Here is a 22,500-nt window from a genome sequence, read left to right as displayed (position 1 = left end):
GGGTAATATTGCTGCTGATCAACAGCCTCACACGTTCAGCAAACATCGCCCCAATCAGATTGTGCGCTTCCTGTTCACAGACATTATTGTAATACGTTACAAATGTTAAAAAAGAAATACCAAAGACAACAAATCTGAGAAAGTGAAATGAGAGCAGAAGATTGGAAAACATTACTCATGAATATTTAAATTTTTTCTGCTACCAAGCTAATCAGAGACCGAGAGCTCCACATGGTCGGTCTGCAGACCTTATCTGACGAGAACTTTGGGTCTTTGATGAACTGCTTCAGTCCGTTAGCAAATTTGCACGCTTCGATGTAGCGGTGGTATGTTAGCACCCTCTCATCAACATGGATAGACGTTGGGTCCAATTCATAACCTGAAAACACACACAGGAAGTCAGAGTCATGGAGCTGTTCACAGCTGAACTTGGTGTAAACAGTAGTGGTGTGTCTGACCCTCCATGACTTTGAGGATGAAGCTGAGCAAGGCTCCTCCTGCTGGTGGAGGAGGAAAGTACATCAGGTATTTATCCAAAGAAATAGACCAGGCTTCTGATTCAGTCACGCTAAATGAGCTCAGATCCTCCAGTGTGAGATTTCCACCTAACACACACACACACACACACACACACACACACACACACACACACACACACACACACACACACAGTAAGTTGACTCCTCATGCAGATGATGTGTGTTATTCTCTGCTCGTCTCATCACCTGCTGCCTGGACATCTCTCACGAGAGCATGAGCAACGTCTCCACTGTAAAACTCCTCAGCTCCACGATCTGCAATCTTCTGCAGCGTCTCAGTGAGTTTCTCAAACTTCACAGTGTCTCCCTCCTTCTTCAGTGTTCCGTTTGGGTACATAAACAACCGACTGAGAGAGGGGTGGAGGAGAAGGGGGAGGAAGGGGGGACTGAAAGTAAATCTACAGTGATCATGATTTGTTTTAGAAAATTTGTTTCTGTCATTTAATGTGTTACACTTTACGTGTGTGTGTATCTGTGTGTGTTTGTGTCCGTGTGTGTCCGTGTGTGTGTGTGTGTGTGTGTGTGTGTGTCTGGTACCTCAGTGCAGTCTGCTGCTCCTTTAAGACAGGTAGATACTGGTCAAGCATGAAGGAGATTTTAACCCCCCTTTTGGCCAAACTAATTGTCGGCTCAAACAGATGTCTCCATGGCAAACGACCGTACAGACGATGAGCATATTCATAACCACGCAGTTCTCCAGGAACCCCAACCCAATGAGCACCTAGAGACAGACAGACAGACAGACACAGACAAAAAGACAGACAGATAGACACAGACAAATAGACAGACAGATAGACACAGACACAGACAGACACAGACAGACAGATAGACAAACAGACAGACAGACATTGATACAGATAGACAAACAGACAGACAGACATATAGACACAGACAAAAAACAGACAGATCAACAAAGACATAAAGACAGACATACAGACAGAGACACAGACAGATAGACAAACAGACAGACATATAGACACAGACAGAAAAACAGAGAAGGTAGAATGTAACATTTACTTAGTCTTAGTCTACAGCAGACCTACAAATAACCCTTTAAAACTCTGTTATAATGTTCTTCTAGCTAGGATTTTGCTACAGAATTTTTGCTATAGTGTGTGTGGTGTGTGTGTGTGTGTAAGGTGTGTGTGGGGTGTGTGTATGTGTGTGTGTGTGTGTGTGTGTGTGTAATGTGTGTGTGGGGGGGGGTGTATGTGTGTATATGTGTGTTTAATGTGTGTGTGTGTGGGGTGTGTGTGTGTAATGTGTGTGTGGGGTGTGTGTAATGTGTGTGTGTGTGTGTGTGTGTGTGTGTGTGTGTGTGTGTGTGTGTGTGTGTGTGTGTGTGTGTGTGTGTGTGTGTAATGTGTGTGTGTAATGTGTGTGTGGGGGGTGTATGTGTGTGTATGTGTGTTTAATGTGTGTGTGTGTGTGTGATGTGTGTGTGTGTGTAATGTGTGTGTGTGTGTGTGTGTGTGTGTGTGTGTGTGTGTGTGTGTGTGTGTGTGTGTGTGTGTGTGTGTGTGTGAGGGAGAGAGAGAGAGAGAGAGAGAGAGAGAGAGAGAGAGAGAGAGAATGAGATGTAGAGTGAAGTTGCAAAGGATTATCACAAGAAGGAACATAACTCAGTTCCTATAAGGAAACCGCAAAATAAGTAAAGACTGAAAAGCTACAGGAAAAGATACGAAATAGATGAAAGCCTGATGAAGATAGAGACCCTGTAGTGGAGGAGGTGAGGAACTTAAACATTACTATAAAATAAATGTGACATCACGGATCAGACACTGGACCTAGACCCTGATGAAGAAGATCGTACTTCGTTAAGTTCAATAGAACTCTGAAGCGTTTTATTACCTTTATGTCACTTTGTATAACCTGATATAACCTTTCAGAATGTAAGGTAATGTAGGGTTTGTGTGTGTGAGTGTGTGATGTTTGTGTGTGTGAGTGTGTGTATTTGTGTGATGTTTGTGTGTGTGAGTGTGTGTATTTGTGTGATGTTTGTGTGTGTGAGTGTGTGTGTGTATTTGTGGGATGTTTGTGTGTGAGTGTGTATTTGTGTGATGTTTGTGTGAGAGTGTGTGTATTTGTGTGATGTTTGTGTGTGTGAGTGTGTGTATTTGTGTGATGTTTGTGTGTGTGAGTGTGTGTATTTGTGTGATGTTTGTGTGTGAGTGTGTATTTGTGTGATGTTTGTGTGAGAGTGTGTGTATTTGTGTGATGTTTGTGTGTGAGTGTGTGTATTTGTGTGATGTTTGTGTGTGTGAGTGTGTGTATTTGTGTGATGTTTGTGTGTGTGAGTGTGTGTATTTGTGTGATGTTTGTGTGTGTGAGTGTGTGTATTTGTGTGATGTTTGTGTGTGAGTGTGTATTTGTGTGATGTTTGTGTGAGAGTGTGTGTATTTGTGTGATGTTTGTGTGTGTGAGTGTGTGTATTTGTGTGATGTTTGTGTGTGAGTGTGTGTAGTTGTGTGATGTTTGTGTGTGAGTGTGTGTATTTGTGTGATGTTTGTGTGTGAGTGTGTGTATTTGTGTGATGTTTGTGTGTGAGTGTGTGTATTTGTGTGATGTTTGTGTGTTTGTGTGTGTATTTGTGTGATGTTTGTGTGAGAGTGTGTGTATTTGTGTGATGTTTGTGTGTGAGTGTGTGTATTTGTGTGATGTTTGTGTGTGAGTGTGTGTATTTGTGTGATGTTTGTGTGTGAGTGTGTGTATTTGTGTGATGTTTGTGTGTTTGTGTGTGTATTTGTGTGATGTTTGTGTGTGTGAGTGTGTATTTGTGTGATGTTTGTGTGTGAGTGTGTGTATTTGTGTGATGTTTGTGTGTTTGTGTATGCAGTAGTGATGTACCAGTAACATTGGAGCACTCAGAGAGCAGATCTGCTTTAAAACCCTTTGGTGTTGTTTCCCGTGCGTTAATGACCTTCACTTTACCTGGTAACGGAGTGGAAGAGGAAATAAATTTGGACACAGAACAATCGATAAGAAGCAGAAACACTTTAGTGTAGAATTACAGAATATAGAGTTAGTGATGTTTTAAAACCAGAGATGTTGTAGTGTAAACTGTAGTGACTCAATCAGAATCATTAACATCTTATTCTGTTGTTTCTGTTTGTTCTTACTCTTTAGTGACCCCCAGTGGTGAGGATCACTGTGCTGTGTCTCACCCGTGTCTCACCTGTGTCTCACCCGTGTCTCACCTGTGTCTCACCCTTGCCTCACCTCTGTCCCAGCTATGTTTCTGTACTTCAGTGCTGTATATTTTGTACAGTGTAGTGGAAATTTTAAATATCATGAGTGTTATGTGTGCTTTCGTGGTAAATTCTGTGTGTCAGACTGGAAATGTCCCTGCCACAAATGTCCCTGCCACAAATGTCCCTGCCACAAATGTCCCTGCCATAAACATTCCATGTGTTAAAGGGATGGGAACTTTAGGGGAGTGTGGGTGCACCTGCTTGATAAGATCTGACCTTACTGAGGTGACTGAGAGGTCACATAAACACAAGCACACACACACCAACACACACACACACACACACACACACACACACACACACACACACACACACACACACACACACACACACACACACACACACACACACACCAGGCTACACAAGCACACACCTAGGGTATAAAAGGGAGAGCTGACTCACTAAACTTTGCGTCTTCACTGTATAGACTCGACACTCGACACTCGACACTCTACTCTGGAAGACGCCTTTTACTGCAGCAAAATAAATACCATCTTTACTTCTTTGCTTTTACCACCAACTCGGAGTCTGACTGTGTTTTTATGTAGATCAAAAATGCCACCAGAACGGATTACAGAGATTTTGTACAAGTCACAACACAGATGTAGAACCGATCTCTAACTCTAGTTCTGTTAGACTGGAAATCGACTGTAATACTGTGAGAAAGGCCTGAAATCCTGTGACGTCTGACACATAACTGATGATTAAACTTCTGCATTACAGAATAAATCCATCTCCATGTTACAGACCAGGAAATAACATTTTCCTCTTACTCTTACCGGTTTTATCCCTGATGGTGAATATTACTCCTCCCCCAAGGCCCATACTTTGGGGATTTATTACTGATGTACATATTAGAGCAGCAATAGCGCCATCTACAGCTGAACCTCCAGAGCGCAGGACATCACTGAGAGAGGAAAAAAAAACAGAGAGACTTACGGGATCAGGATTTCTTGAGTCTCTACATGATGATGATGATGATGATGATAATGTGTGTGTGTGTGTGTGTGTGTGTGTGTGTGTGTGTGTGTGTGTGTGTGTGTGTGTGTGTGTGTGTGTGTGTGTGTATACATGTGTGTGTCAGGAAACAATTACGAAGACATGAGGGAGTCACAAAACCTTTATCAGTGTAAGTGACCACATAATGGAGACCACACTGTCAGGGAAAAAAAAAGGACTATGGAGTGTGGGATGAAAATGGACAAACACTCAACCGAGTAGACGAATAAACGCTAATTGATCTATTTACAAAAGAAAGCAGCAGATCGTTCATATTTCACCAAACCCTCACTAATGCACTAAGGTTGTTAGAGCATGAGTGTCACTTCCTCCATCATTCTCCACGGCACAGCAGAACATTTTACTCCACACGGCTGTTAGGTTCTGGTCTGGTGATCAGCTGTTGAATAGTTCTGTAGAACAGACGCTCTGACTGTAGCGCAGATTTGGGAGATATTCTTCAAATAAGTGAAAAAATTTATTAATGAACATAAAACACACACACACACACACACACACACACACACACACACAATTATAAAGAGCAAACAGAGGAGGAGATGAAGAGGACACAATACAAAGTGTCTGTAATGAAATTAAGGATTTTTCTTCTTCTTCTCATCAATCATGTGTTTAGTGCCGAAACGAGTCTCTGGTGAAAAGATCACGAGAGCCGGGAATTCAGCACACAGATTTTATTCTAATGTATTATTACGGAAACTGTTTTTAAATGGCATCAATTCTGTGTCCACTTATTGCTTCATTTTTTATTTGCATGTTTAACTCCATTAAAGTGTCCATTAGATCAAAACCTCATACACTAATTATTAATTCATTAGCAGCAGGTCATAACGCTACACTAGCAGCTTCATGTGTTATGGGATGTGGCATGTCAGTGAGTCTAACAGCTTCCTGATGTGAGACGTGTGTTATATAAGTATAGTGTTACTATCACTACATTTCTATTTCTATGTGTAAGTCATTTCCCCCACTTCAGTATCCCGAACTCACTTCACTAGACTATTGTGAATTAATGGATTATAGTGTGTGTAGATTCCTGATATTAAATCTAACTTTCACTTCAAGTCCATGTAGAAGTCTTAAGGGGGTCAATACTTATGCAACACACTGCACTGTATCTAAAAATCTTTAAAAAAAAAAAGTTGAAAAAGCAAGCGGAACTGGAACTCGCTTTACTTGTTACGACAAACATGTTTCAGCTGATCCTCTGAATCTGACTTCAAGTGACACTGTGGATATTTTATAAAATATATTAAAGTTCATTATAATAATAAAGTAATAAAGTAATAAAACTTGGACAGAAGTGAGAATCTGCTCCACTGCTGGGTTTTAAACACCAACACGGCGCCTGGTGTGTTAAGTAGAATCAATTCATCCCATATTAACACCATTAATACCAGGTTATTAACACAACAGCTGCATTTCAAACCAGATGTGTTTATTATTTAGTTTACTTTGTTATGAGCAGAATGTATTTTATTCTGTTTTAGATGTTCAGTAAGATCAGTGTTTAATTAACATGTTAATGCTTTTGCTCAGGCTTTAATTTCCTATTTTAATTTTTTTTAATTTAATTTCTTTTTTTGAGGAAAGTGTTGGTGTTGATCTTTGCTGATGATTATTTACACCACACTGAGCTTCATCTCCTACACTTCTACACTTCTACATTCTACACTGAACACCACACCACACCACACCACTTCCTGCTAAAAAACAGACAGTTTCAGGCGACTCATGACGTGGTGACTCTCCTTCTGAAGAACAGGCTGCAATTTATTAGGATTAGAATTAAATATCAATCACTCTCACTCACTCATTTTCTACCGCTTATCCGAACTACTTCGGGTCACGGGGAGCCTGTGCCTATCTCAGGCACCATCGGGCATCAAGGCAGGATACACCCTGGATGGAGTGCCAACCCATCGCAGGGCACACACACACACACACACACACACACACACACCCACACACACACACACACACACACACACACACAATTTTCCAGAGATGCCAATCAACCTACCATGCATGTCTTTGGACCGGGGGAGGAAACCGGAGTACCCACGAGGCACGGGGAGAACATGCAAACTCCACACACATAAGGCGGAGGCGGGAATCGGACCCCGACCCTGGAGGTGTGAGGCGAACGTGCTACCCACTAAGCCACCGTGCCCCCCAATATCAATCAAAAAGTCTTAATTCTATGAGATTTATATGTGCATAAGCTAAAGGATCAAGAGCAAAAATGAACATTTTTAATCACACTGCACATTATAAAGAGGGTTAGAAATAACAAATTATATCTTTTATGACATTTTAAAAAATCATCCATTTCTGAAAGAATTATACAGCAGGAAACTTTTCTGTAGTTAATACCCACACCCACACACACACACACACACCACACACACACACACTCACCGTCCGATGCTGGAGCAGATTTGTGAGTCTGCAGCCACAGCTGCTTTCCTGAACATCCCCCGCGTACACTTATGTGACTCAGGGGACTTTACTGTACAGACAATGATGAGGATGAGGATGAGAACGATGAAGATTACAGCGAAACACACACCTGCTCGCAGGCGATCCTTCCTCCTGCGGGGCATGTCTGCGATGTGACACACACCAACACACACCAACACACAACTAATACCAAACACACCGCCCAGACTGGCCGAGGGATGAGCCACGCCCCCTTTGTGTACTACTGAGAAGGAACTAGCAGAATAGTTTTTGTTTGTCCTCCTGCTTTACATATGATGTTGATAACCTAATGAGGTTATATAAACACACACACACACACACACACACACACACACACACACACACACACACACACACACACACACACACACATGTCTCTCTCTTCTGTTTCTTTTTATCCTTCCTCTCTCTCACACATGTATGAACAATTACAGTGCAGAATAAAAATAATGAATAATTCAGATTAATAAATGTAATCTTATTCGTCACAAACACACACACACACACACACACACACACACACACACACACACACACACACACACACACACACACACACACACAGCACAGCAACATGACATGTTACTGTCAATACCATCAGTGAGAAAAACAACAGGATTTTTAATCAAACTGAATTTACTAGCACTAAATGGAAAAAGACGAGTAAGGTGCCGATGTGTGCAGATGTTTGTGCGATACGTTGCTGAGAAACACAGAGCTGAGGAATCTTCATTAATACATGTTTATTAAAAGGAATGTAAAGGTGTGGCTGCTATGCAGAAAAGTCCAAGCTCTGGTCTCATGTGTTGTGGCTGAGGCTGAAATGTTCTGTGGGAAGAAGCTCCTACTGTCAGCGAGTTAAAGCTCTTCACTGAGAGAAGAGACCTGCTGGTCAGATGGCTGTCCTTCACTCTTGGTCCAGCACGGCTTGCTGTAGATAGACTGCAGTTCAGGAAGCTCAGTGTTTATGAAATGCTCAGCTGATCGTTAGATAAATGCCATGACAGATTCACTGGATAAAAGTGTCTGCTAAATGCCGTGAATGTCTCTGCTGGGGTTCTGTTGATCCCGAGCAGTTTGTTGCTCATCTCCTGCTTCATGCTGAAGTCCACCGTCAACTCCTTTGTCTTGCTGATGTTCAGGAGAAGGTTGTCCTCCTGCTACCAGTTCTTAATTAATTCTTATTTAATTCATTTTTCATTCATTCCTGCAGTAACTAGATTAACGATTTAAAACAATATTTTAAACAATAGCTTTAGTTTCAAATTTGCATATTTCATGTTTTTAAATAAATTCTGGGATTTATAATTAAGTTAAATGTGTTAATTTGTAATTAAGTGTAATGTGTACATATATTTGTACAGATACAGAAATGTGTACAGTTAAACCTGAACATGCATTATAATGTTCAGGACATTCAGTCACCAATAATGTCTCTGTGTGATCTCTAATTTAGTGCAGTGTTCAGATCAGTAAACAGGTATAGTGTTAATACCTGGATGGTTTACTCAATACCTGAGAAATAAAAGTTTTACTGAACACTACTGAACATTACTAAATATTACTGAATATTACTGATTACTAAACATTACTGAACACTACTGTGCATTACATAACTAAACATTACTAAATATAAGTTAAACATTACTAAACACTACTAAACACTACTGAACATTAATTCAATTCAATTCAAGTTTATTTGTATAGCGCTTTTTACAATGGGCTTCGTCTCAAAGCAGCTTTACAGAACATAAACGTAGAACAGAAGTTAAACATAAGGAGAAAAAATAATTAATATAGTAAAAAATTAAGATATATATAGTTCACAGTGTGTGTGTATGTATGTATGTATTTATCCCCAATGAGCAAGTCTGAGGTGACTCAGGCAGCAGTGGCAAGGAAAAACTCCCTTAAATTGGTAAGGAAGAAACCTTGAGAGGAACCAGACTCAAAGGGGAACCTCATCCTCATATGGGTGACACTGGGGGTGAGATTACTAATATACAGTCAAACAAGTGTTGAATTGGTGTAAAGATCACATGGAGTTCAGATCTCCTCTTGGTATCATAAAGTCCAACTGGAGCTGGTAGATCTGTAGATGTCTCAGGATTTTCATAGAGTCAGCCTCAACTCAGTGGAGGTCCAAAATCTTCATTGCACATTACTGAATATTACTAAACATTACTGAATATTACTAAACATTACATTACTGAACATTACATTACTAAACACTACTAAACATTACTGAACTACTAGGGGGAAGTCGTGGCCTAATGTTTAGAGAGTTTGACTCCTAACCCTAAGGTTGTGGGTTCGAGTCTTGGGCCGGCCACGACTGAGGTGCCCTTGAGCAAGCACACACCCCAAACCCAACTGTTCCCCGGGCACCGTAGCATAAATGGCTACCCACTGCTCTGGGTGTGTGTTCATGATGTGTGTGTGTTCACTGCTGTGTGTGTGTGTGTGTGTGTGTGTGTGTGTGTGTGTGTGTGTGCACTTTGGATGGGTTAAATGCAGAGAACAAACTCTGAGTATGGGTCACCGTACTTAGTCGTATGTCACATCACTCACTTTCACTACTGAACATTACATTACTGAACATTAATGAACATTACTGCACATTACTCAATATTACATTACTGAACATTATATGTGTATATATCTATACCACACCAACAAATACACAAACCAACTTTTCCACGTTAGTGACGTGTTTTTTGTTGTTTTTTTTTTCGTTAGTGACGTGTTGTGTGAGTCGATAGCGAGCTGGTTGTGACGTCAGAGTCGGTCACGTGCTCAAACCCGGAACTAAGTCCCTGTAGTAAATAATAATCGACCAAAGCATTCACTTTTTACTCAGCAACAGCTAATTAATGGTAGAAAAAGAGCATGCCGTTTCGCGCCTGACACTTTATACACACAGCTTTGTAGTTCAGCTTTAACACACACCCCACAGTGTAAATAAAAAGGTAATATGTGATGTTTGTCTGTATAAAAACTACAGCCGCCATTTTATATCAGTTGTTTCCAGCCTCGGTAACGTGCGCGAGGCGTAAACACAAGTTTACACGTTATTATCTCCGTGTCATAAAGAACTCCGTGCTATTGTAAACATTTATAAACCAACACGGTGGTATGACGTCAGCCACGACGTGTCAAACACAGTCCTGTTGCTTCTGTTGTATGTTTTAATCCTCACGTCTCTCGGTGGAAAAGGCTCCTGCGCGCAATGCATCATGGGATTTGTGGTTCTTGACCAGGGAGTCGCTTTATTCGGGCTTGGTTTGGTGTGTGCGGACGTGTGCGTGTTTCTCCTGCGGTTGTTCATCACGCAGTGATGCTCTAATCACTCGGATTATCCCTGAGACAGCGCTGATAGTCACAGACAGTGTGTACAACGGGTTAGTGTTAAATACATGCAGCAGCAGCACAGGTGGGGTGACTGAGACTCTATTACACTTTATTACACTGTACACTAATGTCTTATTCATGTGTTATACACTAAAGACACGTGCTTTCTATTATTATTATTATTATTATTATTATTATTATTATTATTATTGGTGGTAGTAATGATCATAGCTGATTGATGACTGTGTGTGTGTGTGTGTGTGTGTGTGTGTGTGTGTGTGTGTGTGTGTGTGTGAAATCAAACCAAATCAAATTTTATTTGTCACATACACATGTGTGTATGTGTATGCATATTTGTGTGTGTTTGTGTGTACAGACTGCAGAAAATCTCTCTCTCTCTCTCTCTCTCTCTCTCTCTCTCTCTCTCTCTCTCTCTCTCTCTCCCTCCCTCCATTGGCTACCCTGTTAATGGAGGACAAATGACAGAGCTCTGTCCATAGGGTAACAAAGAGGCAAACTGATACCGGCCGATAAAAATGAGGGGAGAAAGAGTGATGGAGTGAAAGAGCAAGAGAAAGAGAAGGTGGAGGAGAACAAGAGGATGGGAAGAGGCAATAAAGGAAATTTAGAGAAAGAGAGGGGTCAAAGTGTGAGATGGAACAAGAAACAGACGGGAGGAGAGAGACAGACGTGTGTGTGAGACAGAGAGAGAGAGAGACAGATGTGTGTGTGAGACAGAGAGAGACAAACGTGTGTGTGTGAGACAGAGAGAGACATGTGAGAGAGAGAGACAGACGTGTGAGAGAGAGAAAGAGACAGATGTGTGTGTGAGAGAAAGAGACAGACGTGTGTGTGTGTGTGTGTGAGAGAGAGAGAGAGAGAGAGAGAGAGAGAGTTTGATCATGACTCATGGTTTTACACAGTACATTGCGGAGGTGTGCACAACAACTGAATTTCAAATGCCTCTCCACAGCCGTGTGTGTGTGTGTGAGAGAGAGAGAGAGAGAGAGAGAGAGAGAGAGAGAGAGAGAGAGAGAGAGAGAGAAGGGGAATAAGTGTTCATTATTAAAGCCGAAATTTAGGCAAAAATGAAAGGTTCTTGAGATGTTTGGTGGCTTACATTTGTTTTATGTACGATGCTAATGTTGCTAGCATCTGTTTAAGAAAACATCTGTTTACTGAAACGCATTAGTGTAAATGGCTCTGTGACGTCCCTCTCACACACACATACATACACACACACACATACAAACACACACACACATATACAAACACACACACACATACACAAACACACACACATATATACACACACACACACACACATACAAACACACACATACACAAACACACACATATACACACACACAAACACACACACAAACACACATACACACACGCCACGGTTTCCTTCAAACGGTCAAAATACTGTATACATTGGTTGCCATTGGTTACGGTGGTAGTTTCTGGATTCCTGTGCTGAAGAAGTGAACTTCACACACTGTCTCAGCTCATCGATTACATTTGGGGACATTGTGAAGTTTTTATTTTTATCTAGATTTTTCCTCAAACAGCAGTGTGTGGGTGGTGTAGGAACAGCACTGAGCTGTCAGAGGGAGGCAGGTGTGTGTGTGTGTGTGCGCATGTGTGTGTGTGTGCGCGCATGTGTGTGTATGTGTGTGAGTGTGTGTGTGCACGCGTGTGTGTGCGCACGTGTGTGTCTGTGTGTATGTGCGCGCATGTCCATGTGTGTGCGCGCGTGTCCATGTGTGTGTGCGTGTGTCCAGCGTGTGAGTGTGTGTGTGTGTGCGTGTGCGTGTGTGTGTGTGTGCGTGTGTGTGTGCGTGTGCGTGTCAGTGTGTGTGTCTGTGCGTGTGTGTGTGTGTGTGTGTGTTCTGTCACTTTAAAATGTGTTTCATTTCTCCTCCAGGTGCACTGTGGTGAAATCCTAAAGTATCTGGAGACACACACACACACACACACACACACACACACACACACACACACACACACTTCTCCAGCTCCAGCATGAACACACACCTCAGAACATCAGAGAGAAGATTGGATGCTCTACCTGGTGTGTCTGATTGACAGGTCCCATACTGAGAGGTACAGAGTGTGTGTAAGATGGATTGGATGCGGGACTGGGTGCAGGCGGTGCGTGAGTGTGAGGGCGGGGCTTTAGGGACGGTGCTCTGTTTAGCTCTGCTCTTTATCTGGTACTGTTACCGTGTGGGCTGTGAAAATGCCTCCTACACGCCCGAATCTCGCTCCAGCCCACCCGAACTCTCATCCACAAAACTCCGCCCTACACTGGGTGGAGTCAGAACAGGGGGCGGGACTAACGAGGAGGAGTTGAATGGCTTTGCGTACTGTCAGTCTCCCGAGTGTTTCCGGTGCTCGCGGCCTGGTGACGGGTTTAACCAACGACTTTACCACAACCTACAGGACTACGCTAAACGCTACACGTGGGCAGGTCAGTGTGTGTGTGTGTTTGTGTTTATGTGTGTGTGTGTGTGTTTGTGTTTATGTGTGTGTGTTTATGTGTGTTTGTGTATTTGTGTGTGTGTGTGTGTGTTTTTGTGTGTGTGTGTGTTTGTGTTTGTGTATGTGTGTGTGTCTGTGTGTGTGTTTGTGTGTGTTTATGTATGTGTGTGTGTTTGTGTGTGTGTTTGTGTGTGTGTTTATGTGTGTGTGTTTGTGTGTGTTTATGTATGTGTGTGTGTGTGTGTTTGTGTGTGTGTTTATGTGTGTGTGTGTATGAGCTGCACATTAAGTAAGATACTATTTTATTTATTCTTTAGTACTGAGTTTATAAGATACAGGATAAATTCTAGCTTTAATTTTTTATATAAACTTAATTTTTAATTATTTAGTTTGAAATGAACTGTGATGTGTTTATTGGATGATTTTGCACTTTATATGTTAACAGTAGAATGTGTTCTTCCTGAATGCAGGTATGGGGCGTGTGCATAAAGGTGTGCGTGAACAGGACCGCTATCGTCTGTGCAATCGTCCGTCCATCCAGAAGGCCGAGGTGTTTTTCCTGCCTGATCTGCCGTCGGCTCCGTTTTTCTCTCGTGACGCGCAGAAGCACGACGTGGAGCTTTTGGAGAGAAGTTTTCCTGCTCTGCTGGCTGAGTTTGAGAGTGTGTACCGTACGCCGCCGCCCCTCGCACCCGGGTGGAAGACTAACAGCACGCCGCGGGGACACTGGTGGACCTTCTACCTGGTGAACCAGGGCACGACACTGGCACTGAACGCTCGCCGCTGCCCACGCACGTGGAGGGTCCTGGGACAACTGCGCACCTTCATCGCCAACAACGTGTTCGGAAATGCCTGCTTCTCCGTCCTCAGCCCCGGAGCCGCCATCACCGAGCACTACGGACCCACCAACGTCCGGCTGCGCTGCCACCTGGGTGAGGATCACGCCGTGTGTGTGTGTCTGTGTGTTTGAAAGCAGGGACAGAGAGAAAAAGTGTGTTAGTGGATCAGCTGTAGTTTGAGTTGGGATTTTTATAATGTGCTCAAAATGTGTGTGAGAGAAAGAGAGTGTGTTACTGGTTCACCTGTACAAGCTAGATTTGGGGTCAATGATTTGTTATATAAACACACTAAGTTTACATTTTATCACACACACACACACACACACACACACACACACACACACAGAGCAAGAGACAGATAAGTGATTGGCTACAGAGAAGTCAGTATGTATGTCACAATATTGTGTGTATTTGTCAGGAGATTCATCTGTGTGTGATGTATTTGTATATGATTGTGTGAATTGATGTGCAGCTCTGTGTGTGTGTGTGTGTGTGTGTATGATGTGTGTGTGTGTGTTCAGGGCTGAAGGTGCCTCCTCACTGTGAGCTGGTGGTAGGTGGGGAGCCTCAGTGTTGGTCTGAGGGAAACTGCCTGCTGTTTGATGACTCGTTTCTCCACACAGCCTTTCATGATGGTGAGACACAAACAGACACCAGTGACATCACACAGCACAGCTTACCCACAATGCACTGCTAACCTCTGTGTGTGTGTGTGTGTGTGATCAGGAGCTCCAGAAGACGGACCTCGTGTCGTGTTCATGGTGGATTTGTGGCATCCGAACGTGGCAGCAGCTGAGAGACAGGCGCTCGACTACATCTTCACTCCAGGACGCTGAGACGGAGCGAGAGATGGAGATAGAGAGTGATGGATGTATGGAGAAAGAGACGGATGGAACGAGGGATGGAGAGAGATACAGATAGATGAGTAATAACAGTGAAGTGAAGCTGATAACTTAGACATTTTACTGTACATAAGTGTTTCCTTATGGAGTGTCACAGTTCAGTCTCTCCTGACATGAGAGAGAGAGAGAGAGAGAGAGAGAGAGAGAGAGAGAGAGAGAGAGAGAGAGAGATGGACAGAGTCAGTGATGGACAGAGAGACAGACAGTGAGAGAGAAATAGATCATAAGAGGGATGAGACACAGAGCAGTGAGACAGAACTTGAAAAGTAGAATGACATTTTTATGTACATAGATTTTCACAAATCAGCTTCTATAAGAAAAGAACAAGACAAATGGAGAAGAAGGAGAGAGGGATGGAGAGAGGGATGGATTGATCTATAGATAGAAGGCAAACATCTTAATGCACACTTTTTTGCCCATTTGGATTTGGTGATGTGTTGAAAACGAGTAACAGTGCAGAGAGGTGGACAAACCAAACAACACATTTTTATGGACAGATTTTTACGTTCACTCTCGTCAAAAGAAGGAGAGAGAGAGAGAGAGAGAGAGAGAGAGAGAGAATCTGAGAGAAATCATTAGATGGAAAAAGTGGATGTGTGAGATTGTTTGGTTCAGAAATGTTTACTGATGAAGCCTCATGGTCCTGTTGATAAAGGTAGAAGTGGATAGACAGAGAGAGGAGGGGATGAAGAACAGAACTGTCAGAGGACTGAAAGTGGAGCTGGGCATCAGGACACAATTAAACACATGGAGCTCACACACACACACACACACACACACACACACACACACACGAGAGAGAGAAAGCATTCATCACTCACACTCCTGCTTTTATCTTCAGCGAACACTTGATGTTTAACTGAATATTGTGTCCACACACATAGGGATTTCCCTTCAGCACAAATCTCTGTGTTCGTATAAAAACCCAGACGTGATTTAAAAAGTAAACTGTTTCATCAGAACCTAAAGGAGAACATTAGAGAAGGAGGAATGAAGAACATTCAAACATGACCAAAATAAAAACATACAACACCTATGATGCAGTGAGGCTGAGGAGGAACCAACACGTTCTCCTGAGAAATCAAACTGAAAATACCTTAAATAAGACCAGAAGAGTCAGAACACTTTCATGACACCTTCATAACATGTTCATGACACCTTCATAACGTGTTCATAACACCTTAATGACATGTTTATAACACCTTAATGACATGTTCATAACACCCTCATAACGTGTTCGTAACACCTTAATGACATGTTCATAACACCTTAATGACATGTTCATAACACCTTAATGACATGTTCATAACACCCTCATAACGTGTTCATAACACCTTAGTGACATGTTCATAACACCTTCATAACATGTTCATAACACCTTAATGACATGTTCATAACACCTTAATGACATGTTCATAACACCCTCATAACGTGTTCATAACACCTTAGTGACATGTTCATAACACCTTCATAACATGTTCATAACACCTTAATGACATGTTCATAACACCTTCATAACACCTTAATGACATGTTCATAACACCTTAATGACATGTTCATAACACCTAAATGACATGTTCATAACGTGTTCATAACGTGTTCAAAACACCTCCAGTGAACAAATTCAGGGTTCACTGTGAAGCTTATAAGAAATCCACCTTTTCGTTCTGCTGTCTCTGTGAACAGACGATCATAACCCAGAGAAAAGACTACGTCTGTATACGTGTGAGCAGATGCTGAAATATTCAACTGTATAAGACATGATAAATAATCTAATAATAAACAATCTAACTTTCACTGCATTAAAACAAACTAACAAACAATTAAACTGCTTCCACATGCAGCAGTGCCACAGGAAACCACTGAAGAACATGAAGGGTTTAGTGTTCCGATAAAGATGACTGGGGACCATGAGGAAAAAGAGAGAAGGAGAGAGAGAGACAGACGGAGAGAGAGAGAGGTGGAGAGAGAGAGATATCTGAGGTGAACAATATTTCTTGCACATGTTCTGTATATAAATGTTTACAGATCAGATCCAGTCTAAGTGTTTATTACAGGTACAGGACAGGGTGTACAAACTTATGAAATTGTGAGCATTAACGCTGCACGTTTTTCAACACTCTGGTGTGTGACTGAATATAAAGTGTACATATATCTGAAAAAAAATATAAAGTGTATTTTTCTCTGTGTCATAAAGAAAGTAAACAAACGGCACAGCGACAGATGTTAATGACGTGTTAATGAAGTTTATAACGTGTTTATAAGATGTTTATACAGCAGTGGGTGTCCTTTAAAGACTGTGTTATAATTCTTGCTCCACTTCCCTTTGACTCCATCCAAAATAACACACTGTATTCTCGCACACTTGATTATTTACACAAAACAATTATTGAACACAATTTAGACTTATCTGCAGTTAGCACAAAAGCTAGTCAGCGTGCTAGTTGTTTAGCTAGCTGTTCGATAAACGGATAATGTAACTATGTACAAGTATCTTTGGTCACTTTAAATACATTTCTGAATAATAATGTTAGATTTAGCAGTTAGCTGCCATGCTAGTTGAATTAGTGAGGTAAAGTAGGGAAGTGGACGAACATCATTGAAACATGGGAGCAGATTGTGACAGAAATCATGCGCTAAAGCATGAGCAACAATCAAAACCTGCTTTTTAACTTTCTTATTAATAAAATACATTATTTTAGCGTCGCTTTCAGGCGCTTCGTATTTCTAATTGTGTTCAAATAAAACTCACTGTGGAAAGACGATGCTTAGAACAAACAGGATGGTATTATGGGTCACAGACGGGGTAATGACTGAGGCTAGTCAATTAGCATTTACCTCAGATTTATCGGTAAACTGTCTGATAAAGACGTCTTGTGGCACTGTAACTGCACTGTAATCGTACTTAGCATCCACCTCTAACAGGATTAATGTAATCCGCCTTATATATAAAACCCTTAAACAGCTGTGTGCTGTGATACAGATAGTGATGAAGTTGTGAACGCTGCACCATGTGAATCTTCTCGTGAACACCGTGACACACGACTGTATTTGAATGCAGCACATCTTGTACAGAAGCACATTTTAAAGTTTACAGTAAAGATATAAACAAAAACAGAAGTTTCAACTCATTTCAGACGCTTCAGTAGTTTAATCGCTTCGTTCTGTGCTACTCCTACATTCCTTTTATGAGAACCCGAGACGATCGGGACACGTCGTATCGTAATCGGTGGCTTTTTTCTAGCGTCAAGTGACTTTTGCAACCGACCGTGTGACGGATTAATGCCATGTTCTGAAATTCTGTGTTTCCTAGATGTGATTTTTGCTACGGCGGCTGAGTGATGATGTGTGTTTAATAAAGAGCCGGTTGTACAAACTTGTGTGTGTGTGTGTGTGTTCATTGTCAGAGAGTCTACACACACCAACCATCATGACTATGTGACTATTTAAGGCACTCTGATGTCCTCTAGTGGTGGACAGCGGTATTATTATTATTATTATTATTATTATTATATTATTACTATTAATAATAATTGTTAACACTTCAGCATCTTCGGGAGGGGGCAGTGTAAAAATGATTTCTCATAAATTTGATCAGAGAAAGGAGAAAACACTAAAATATGTGGTTGTATTTTGTATTTACAAGCTAATGGCCCTTCCTCCTCCTCCTCCTCCTCCTCCTCCTCCTCCTCCTCCAATGATCTAAAACCATGAATACACTTTGCTAGTAAACTGTTAAAAGCATCTTTGATACTAGCAGGTTGGTGCATTTGTGGGTTTCAGCTACAGAGCTACATGATGCACATAAATCATAAGATCTTCTGACCACATGCTGTTATCTGGTTCAGTAAGTTTATATTCTTACTGAAGGTGTGTGTGAGGGAGTGATCTGTGTGTACTGATGTCACTATAAACCATTCGAGATGGTCTGTGATGGTGCTTTAATGGAATGTGTGGATCCTAATGATACCTAATAACGTTCCTAATTTTGCTGTAAAAGACACAAGTGAAACACACTGCAGGAATCTGGAGCCTGACTGAAATAAACACACATTATGTAAACGAGGAAGCATCTGTTTCAGGTGAGATATCGTCTCGTATTAAAGCCTGACTGAGATCTCGACACAGCTTCTTCTTTTCCTCTGCCTGCTATTTGGGATTGAAGAGCTGAAACCACCAGCAGCAGAATTTGTGCTAGCTGTGAAATCAGTTCCTAAAATAAAACATATTGCATAACACACACACACACACACACACACACACACACACACACACACACCTACTATGTATCACTTTGCATAAACCACAGTATTGCATAAGGTTATAAACTACTCAAACTGCAGACGATGTAAAATTAAGAGGCATCACCCGAAGTGTGACCCTGTGTGCACTCACCTGTCCCATCATGCACCACAAAAAGAGGGTGGGGCTCGTAACAGATAACAGAAGGCACATGGCTCCATGACTAAAGATCTCCATTAAATAATAGTCACCATCACACCATGGAAAATGGGTAAAGATCACAAACAGATAAATCATATAAACAATATCAAAAATATGAAAAATATAAAATATAAATAACAATTATATCTATTTACATGACAACAGTATGAACATGTTGTAAACACTTCATAGAAAATCATTTATTAAAAATGCACAATAAATAATAATATTAAATAAACAAAAATGATCGATTATACAATACAACTTTAATTTGTTAATACAAAAATATTTGCTATTATTTAAATCTATTATTAAATAGATTTCAATATTTAAATCTAAAAATGTAAAAATTGGAAAATAATTTTTAACATTTTAAACAAAATATTTTGGAATGTGTTATAAAGACACTGTACAGAAAGCTTGGTTTTGGCTGACAGACTTTTGTTAGACAAAAAGTTCCTTTGGATTATTTTTTCCTCCAAAAATGGTTCTACTTAAAAAAAAAAAAAAAAACCTTTAAAAGAGAACCGTTCTGCTGTGAGGTTCTGTGTAAAGACTTCATTCACACAAGAGGGCGCTAAAGATCCAGGAGTATTAGATCATCAGTCTAAACAGCAACACACACACACACACACAGACTCTCTCTCTCTCTCACACACACACACACACACACACACACACACACACACACACACACACACACACACACACACAGACTCGACTTGTACGTTATTTCTCACTCATTATCTCAAACTCACACACTCGTACACACCTTCACATACTCATACACATCCTCACACACTCGTACACAACCTCATAGGCTCATACACAAGCTCCCACGTCTCCTTTGTCTCTAACACACACAGAACAACTGACTCTTGTGCAAAATCTCTTATGTAACCTTGCAGTCTTGGACATAACTTCACACTTTTATATACTACTGCAAACATCCATAATTTCACACACCTCCATCTCTGTACATAAACATACACACATATCTCACACACTCTCGTACACAACCTCACACACGTACTGTATATTATCTCATTTGTGCATCCAGACCCTCCTACACTCACCCTCACATTCATTGTCTACAACCTCTCAGTCTAACACACACACACACACACACACACACACACACACACACACACACACACACACACACACAAGCTCACACTCTTACATAACCTCACACACTTCTACATTACCTCAGGAACTCATATCAAAGTAAAAAACCCTGGAAGATACGTGTCCTGAATGAATTCTGCAGATGTTCACATAACAGACGTGTGTCATGCAGGTTAGACTGAATATCGGCCCGTACTGAGATGCTGGGTTTAATCAGGTCTGAGTCTGTGGGCGAGAGCGAGATGTGTCCCCAAACTTCACTGCTGTCTGGGAGCAAGGGGACATGGTCAAGATGGTAAGAAAAAAACAGCAGAAAGAGGAAACAAAGAGGAGGTGAGAAGTGCAATATGAGACTGTAATAATAATAATAATAATAATAATAATAATAATAATAATAATAATAATAATAATTAAGACACTTTACAGCCCTACACTCACATACAACCTCAAATAATTGTACACAACCTCATTCAGAACCTCGCAAACCTCAAATCCTCATGTACAAGCCTACATCCTGGTATAAACCTCAAACAATGTTTTTTTCTTTTTGGGAAGTTCATTCTTTAAAAAATGGCCTCTTTTCTTTCTCCCCTATAAACGCTGAATACCGCGGTATATTGTATAACCGAATATCACCACGTGCCTTTCTGTCACACACACACACACACACACACACACACACACACACACACACACACACACACACACACACACACACACACACACACATACAAAAGAGATGTTATTGGATCACCTTGAATTCCCCTTTTCTCTTTTAGACTCCTCTCTCTTTCTGTCGTTTCCTTTTTCTTTCTGTCTACCTTTCCTCTCCTCTCTCTCTCTCTCTCTCTCTCTCTCTCTCTCTCTCTCTCTCTCTCTCTCTCTCTCTTTTCTCCTCTCCTCCTCTCCCTCCCTTTCTCCTGGTCTCTCTTTAGGATGAACAGATGAAGCCCATCATGAGTCTCTCGCTGCCTAAAAGCGACTCCACCGCTTCTCTGCTCAGAGCTTCTGCAGCAGACCGGAGACCGCGAGCCCCGGACGAGCCGCTCTGGAGCCCCGATAGTGACGCGAGCTCGCGCCGTCCGCTCTGTCACCCGGCTCTGCTGCTGCCGTCGACGCCGGACCGGAAGCGCACGGTGGCGAAAAGCCAAAGCAAACTGCGCGAAGATGCCCCGGAGCGGACGGGAGCGAGCAGCGGCAGCGGCGGCGGTAACGGTGGTGGTGGAAAAGAACGCAAGACATCAAGACACGCGCATCGACACCATCATCATCATCATCATAATAATAACAATCATCACCACCATCATCATCATCATCATCATCATCATCACCGGTCCGCGCGGGACGACCTGCCTCACGAGCCACGCACGAAACACACTCATGGTGCTCGCGTGCCCAACCGGACTCGGTCATTTTCCGAGGGCTCAGAAGAGACAGCCTCCACTTCCTCTTCCACCTCGCTTCTGTTCTTCCAGACACACCGGACAAACCGTCGGACATCCGGAGCCGAGGGACAAGCGCGCGACCCCGACATGGGCAGCTCGTGCTCACCGGTGCTCGCTGCCTCCACGAGCGCAGCATCTCCCGAGTCAGATACCAAACTGCGGCCTATTCTCAACTCCGTGTTCGGACAGGTGAGGAGCAGAGCTTCATTAACACCTGCAATATAGCTGTAACACCTGGGCTGTTTAGTTAACACCAGGACACCAACTGAACACCTTTATTAACACTTGGGCTGTTTAGTTAACACCAGGACACCAACTGAACACCTTTATTAACACCTGGGCTGTTTAGTTAACACCAGGACACCAACTGAACACCTTTATTAACACCTGGGCTGTTTAGTTAACACCAGGACACCAACTGAACACCTTTATTAACACTTGGACTGAATTAATGCTGAATTAAATAACAACCACAGCATTTCTTAAATACCTTCTGTATTGTCTTAACACCACTAACATCAAATTAACACATACAGATATTAATTAGCACCTAAAATATTTTATTAACCCCAATTATAAATGAACACCTAAGCTATTGAATTAACACCTGA

The 22,500-nt window shown here is 41.8% G+C and overlaps 3 protein-coding genes across 3 annotated transcripts in view; 2 read left to right on the top strand and 1 right to left on the bottom strand.

Annotated features, from left to right (window-relative positions):
* ggt5a (gamma-glutamyltransferase 5a) overlaps positions 1-7,436 on the bottom strand; it is a 10,811-nt gene extending 3,375 nt beyond the window's left edge. Inside the window, exons 1-8 of the mRNA XM_027140336.2 lie at positions 7,232-7,436; positions 4,570-4,697; positions 3,387-3,470; positions 1,077-1,260; positions 726-886; positions 459-605; positions 249-379; positions 1-70 (exon numbers count right to left, since the gene is read on the bottom strand). The exon at positions 1-70 is cut by the window's left edge and continues 115 nt beyond it. Coding sequence (XP_026996137.2) covers positions 1-70; positions 249-379; positions 459-605; positions 726-886; positions 1,077-1,260; positions 3,387-3,470; positions 4,570-4,697; positions 7,232-7,416 — 1,090 coding nt within the window. The 5' untranslated portion in view covers positions 7,417-7,436. The remainder of the gene's footprint in view (positions 71-248; positions 380-458; positions 606-725; positions 887-1,076; positions 1,261-3,386; positions 3,471-4,569; positions 4,698-7,231) is intronic.
* A 2,869-nt stretch (positions 7,437-10,305) lies between these two features.
* asphd2 (aspartate beta-hydroxylase domain containing 2) lies at positions 10,306-18,249 on the top strand. Its single transcript, XM_027140340.2, has 5 exons — positions 10,306-10,727; positions 12,576-13,121; positions 13,603-14,064; positions 14,493-14,606; positions 14,698-18,249. Exons 2-5 carry the CDS (start codon positions 12,773-12,775, stop codon positions 14,805-14,807), a joined length of 1,035 nt encoding a protein of 344 aa, XP_026996141.2. The 5' UTR covers positions 10,306-10,727; positions 12,576-12,772; the 3' UTR covers positions 14,808-18,249.
* Positions 18,250-21,161: 2,912 nt separating this feature from the next.
* Positions 21,162-22,500, top strand: part of cabp1a (calcium binding protein 1a) — a 12,669-nt gene continuing 11,330 nt past the window's right edge. The window contains exon 1 of the mRNA XM_027140326.2: positions 21,162-22,078. Within this exon, the coding sequence (XP_026996127.2) occupies positions 21,389-22,078 (690 nt within the window). The 5' untranslated portion in view covers positions 21,162-21,388. The remainder of the gene's footprint in view (positions 22,079-22,500) is intronic.

Source organism: Tachysurus fulvidraco, chromosome 14 (genome assembly GCF_022655615.1).
Source record: "Tachysurus fulvidraco isolate hzauxx_2018 chromosome 14, HZAU_PFXX_2.0, whole genome shotgun sequence".
NCBI classification, from domain to species: Eukaryota; Metazoa; Chordata; class Actinopteri; order Siluriformes; family Bagridae; genus Tachysurus; species Tachysurus fulvidraco.
This window is presented reverse-complemented; position numbering and strand designations above follow the sequence as displayed.

Coding starts and splice junctions, on each gene's coding strand:
- asphd2 (XM_027140340.2), top strand. CDS start 12,773: ATGGATTGGATGCGGGACTGGGTGCAGGCGGTGCGTGAGTGTGAGGGC. Junction 13,122..13,602: donor TAAACGCTACACGTGGGCAG/GTCAGTGTGTGT, acceptor TCCTGAATGCAG/GTATGGGGCGTGTGCATAAA. Junction 14,607..14,697: donor CCACACAGCCTTTCATGATG/GTGAGACACAAA, acceptor GTGTGTGATCAG/GAGCTCCAGAAGACGGACCT.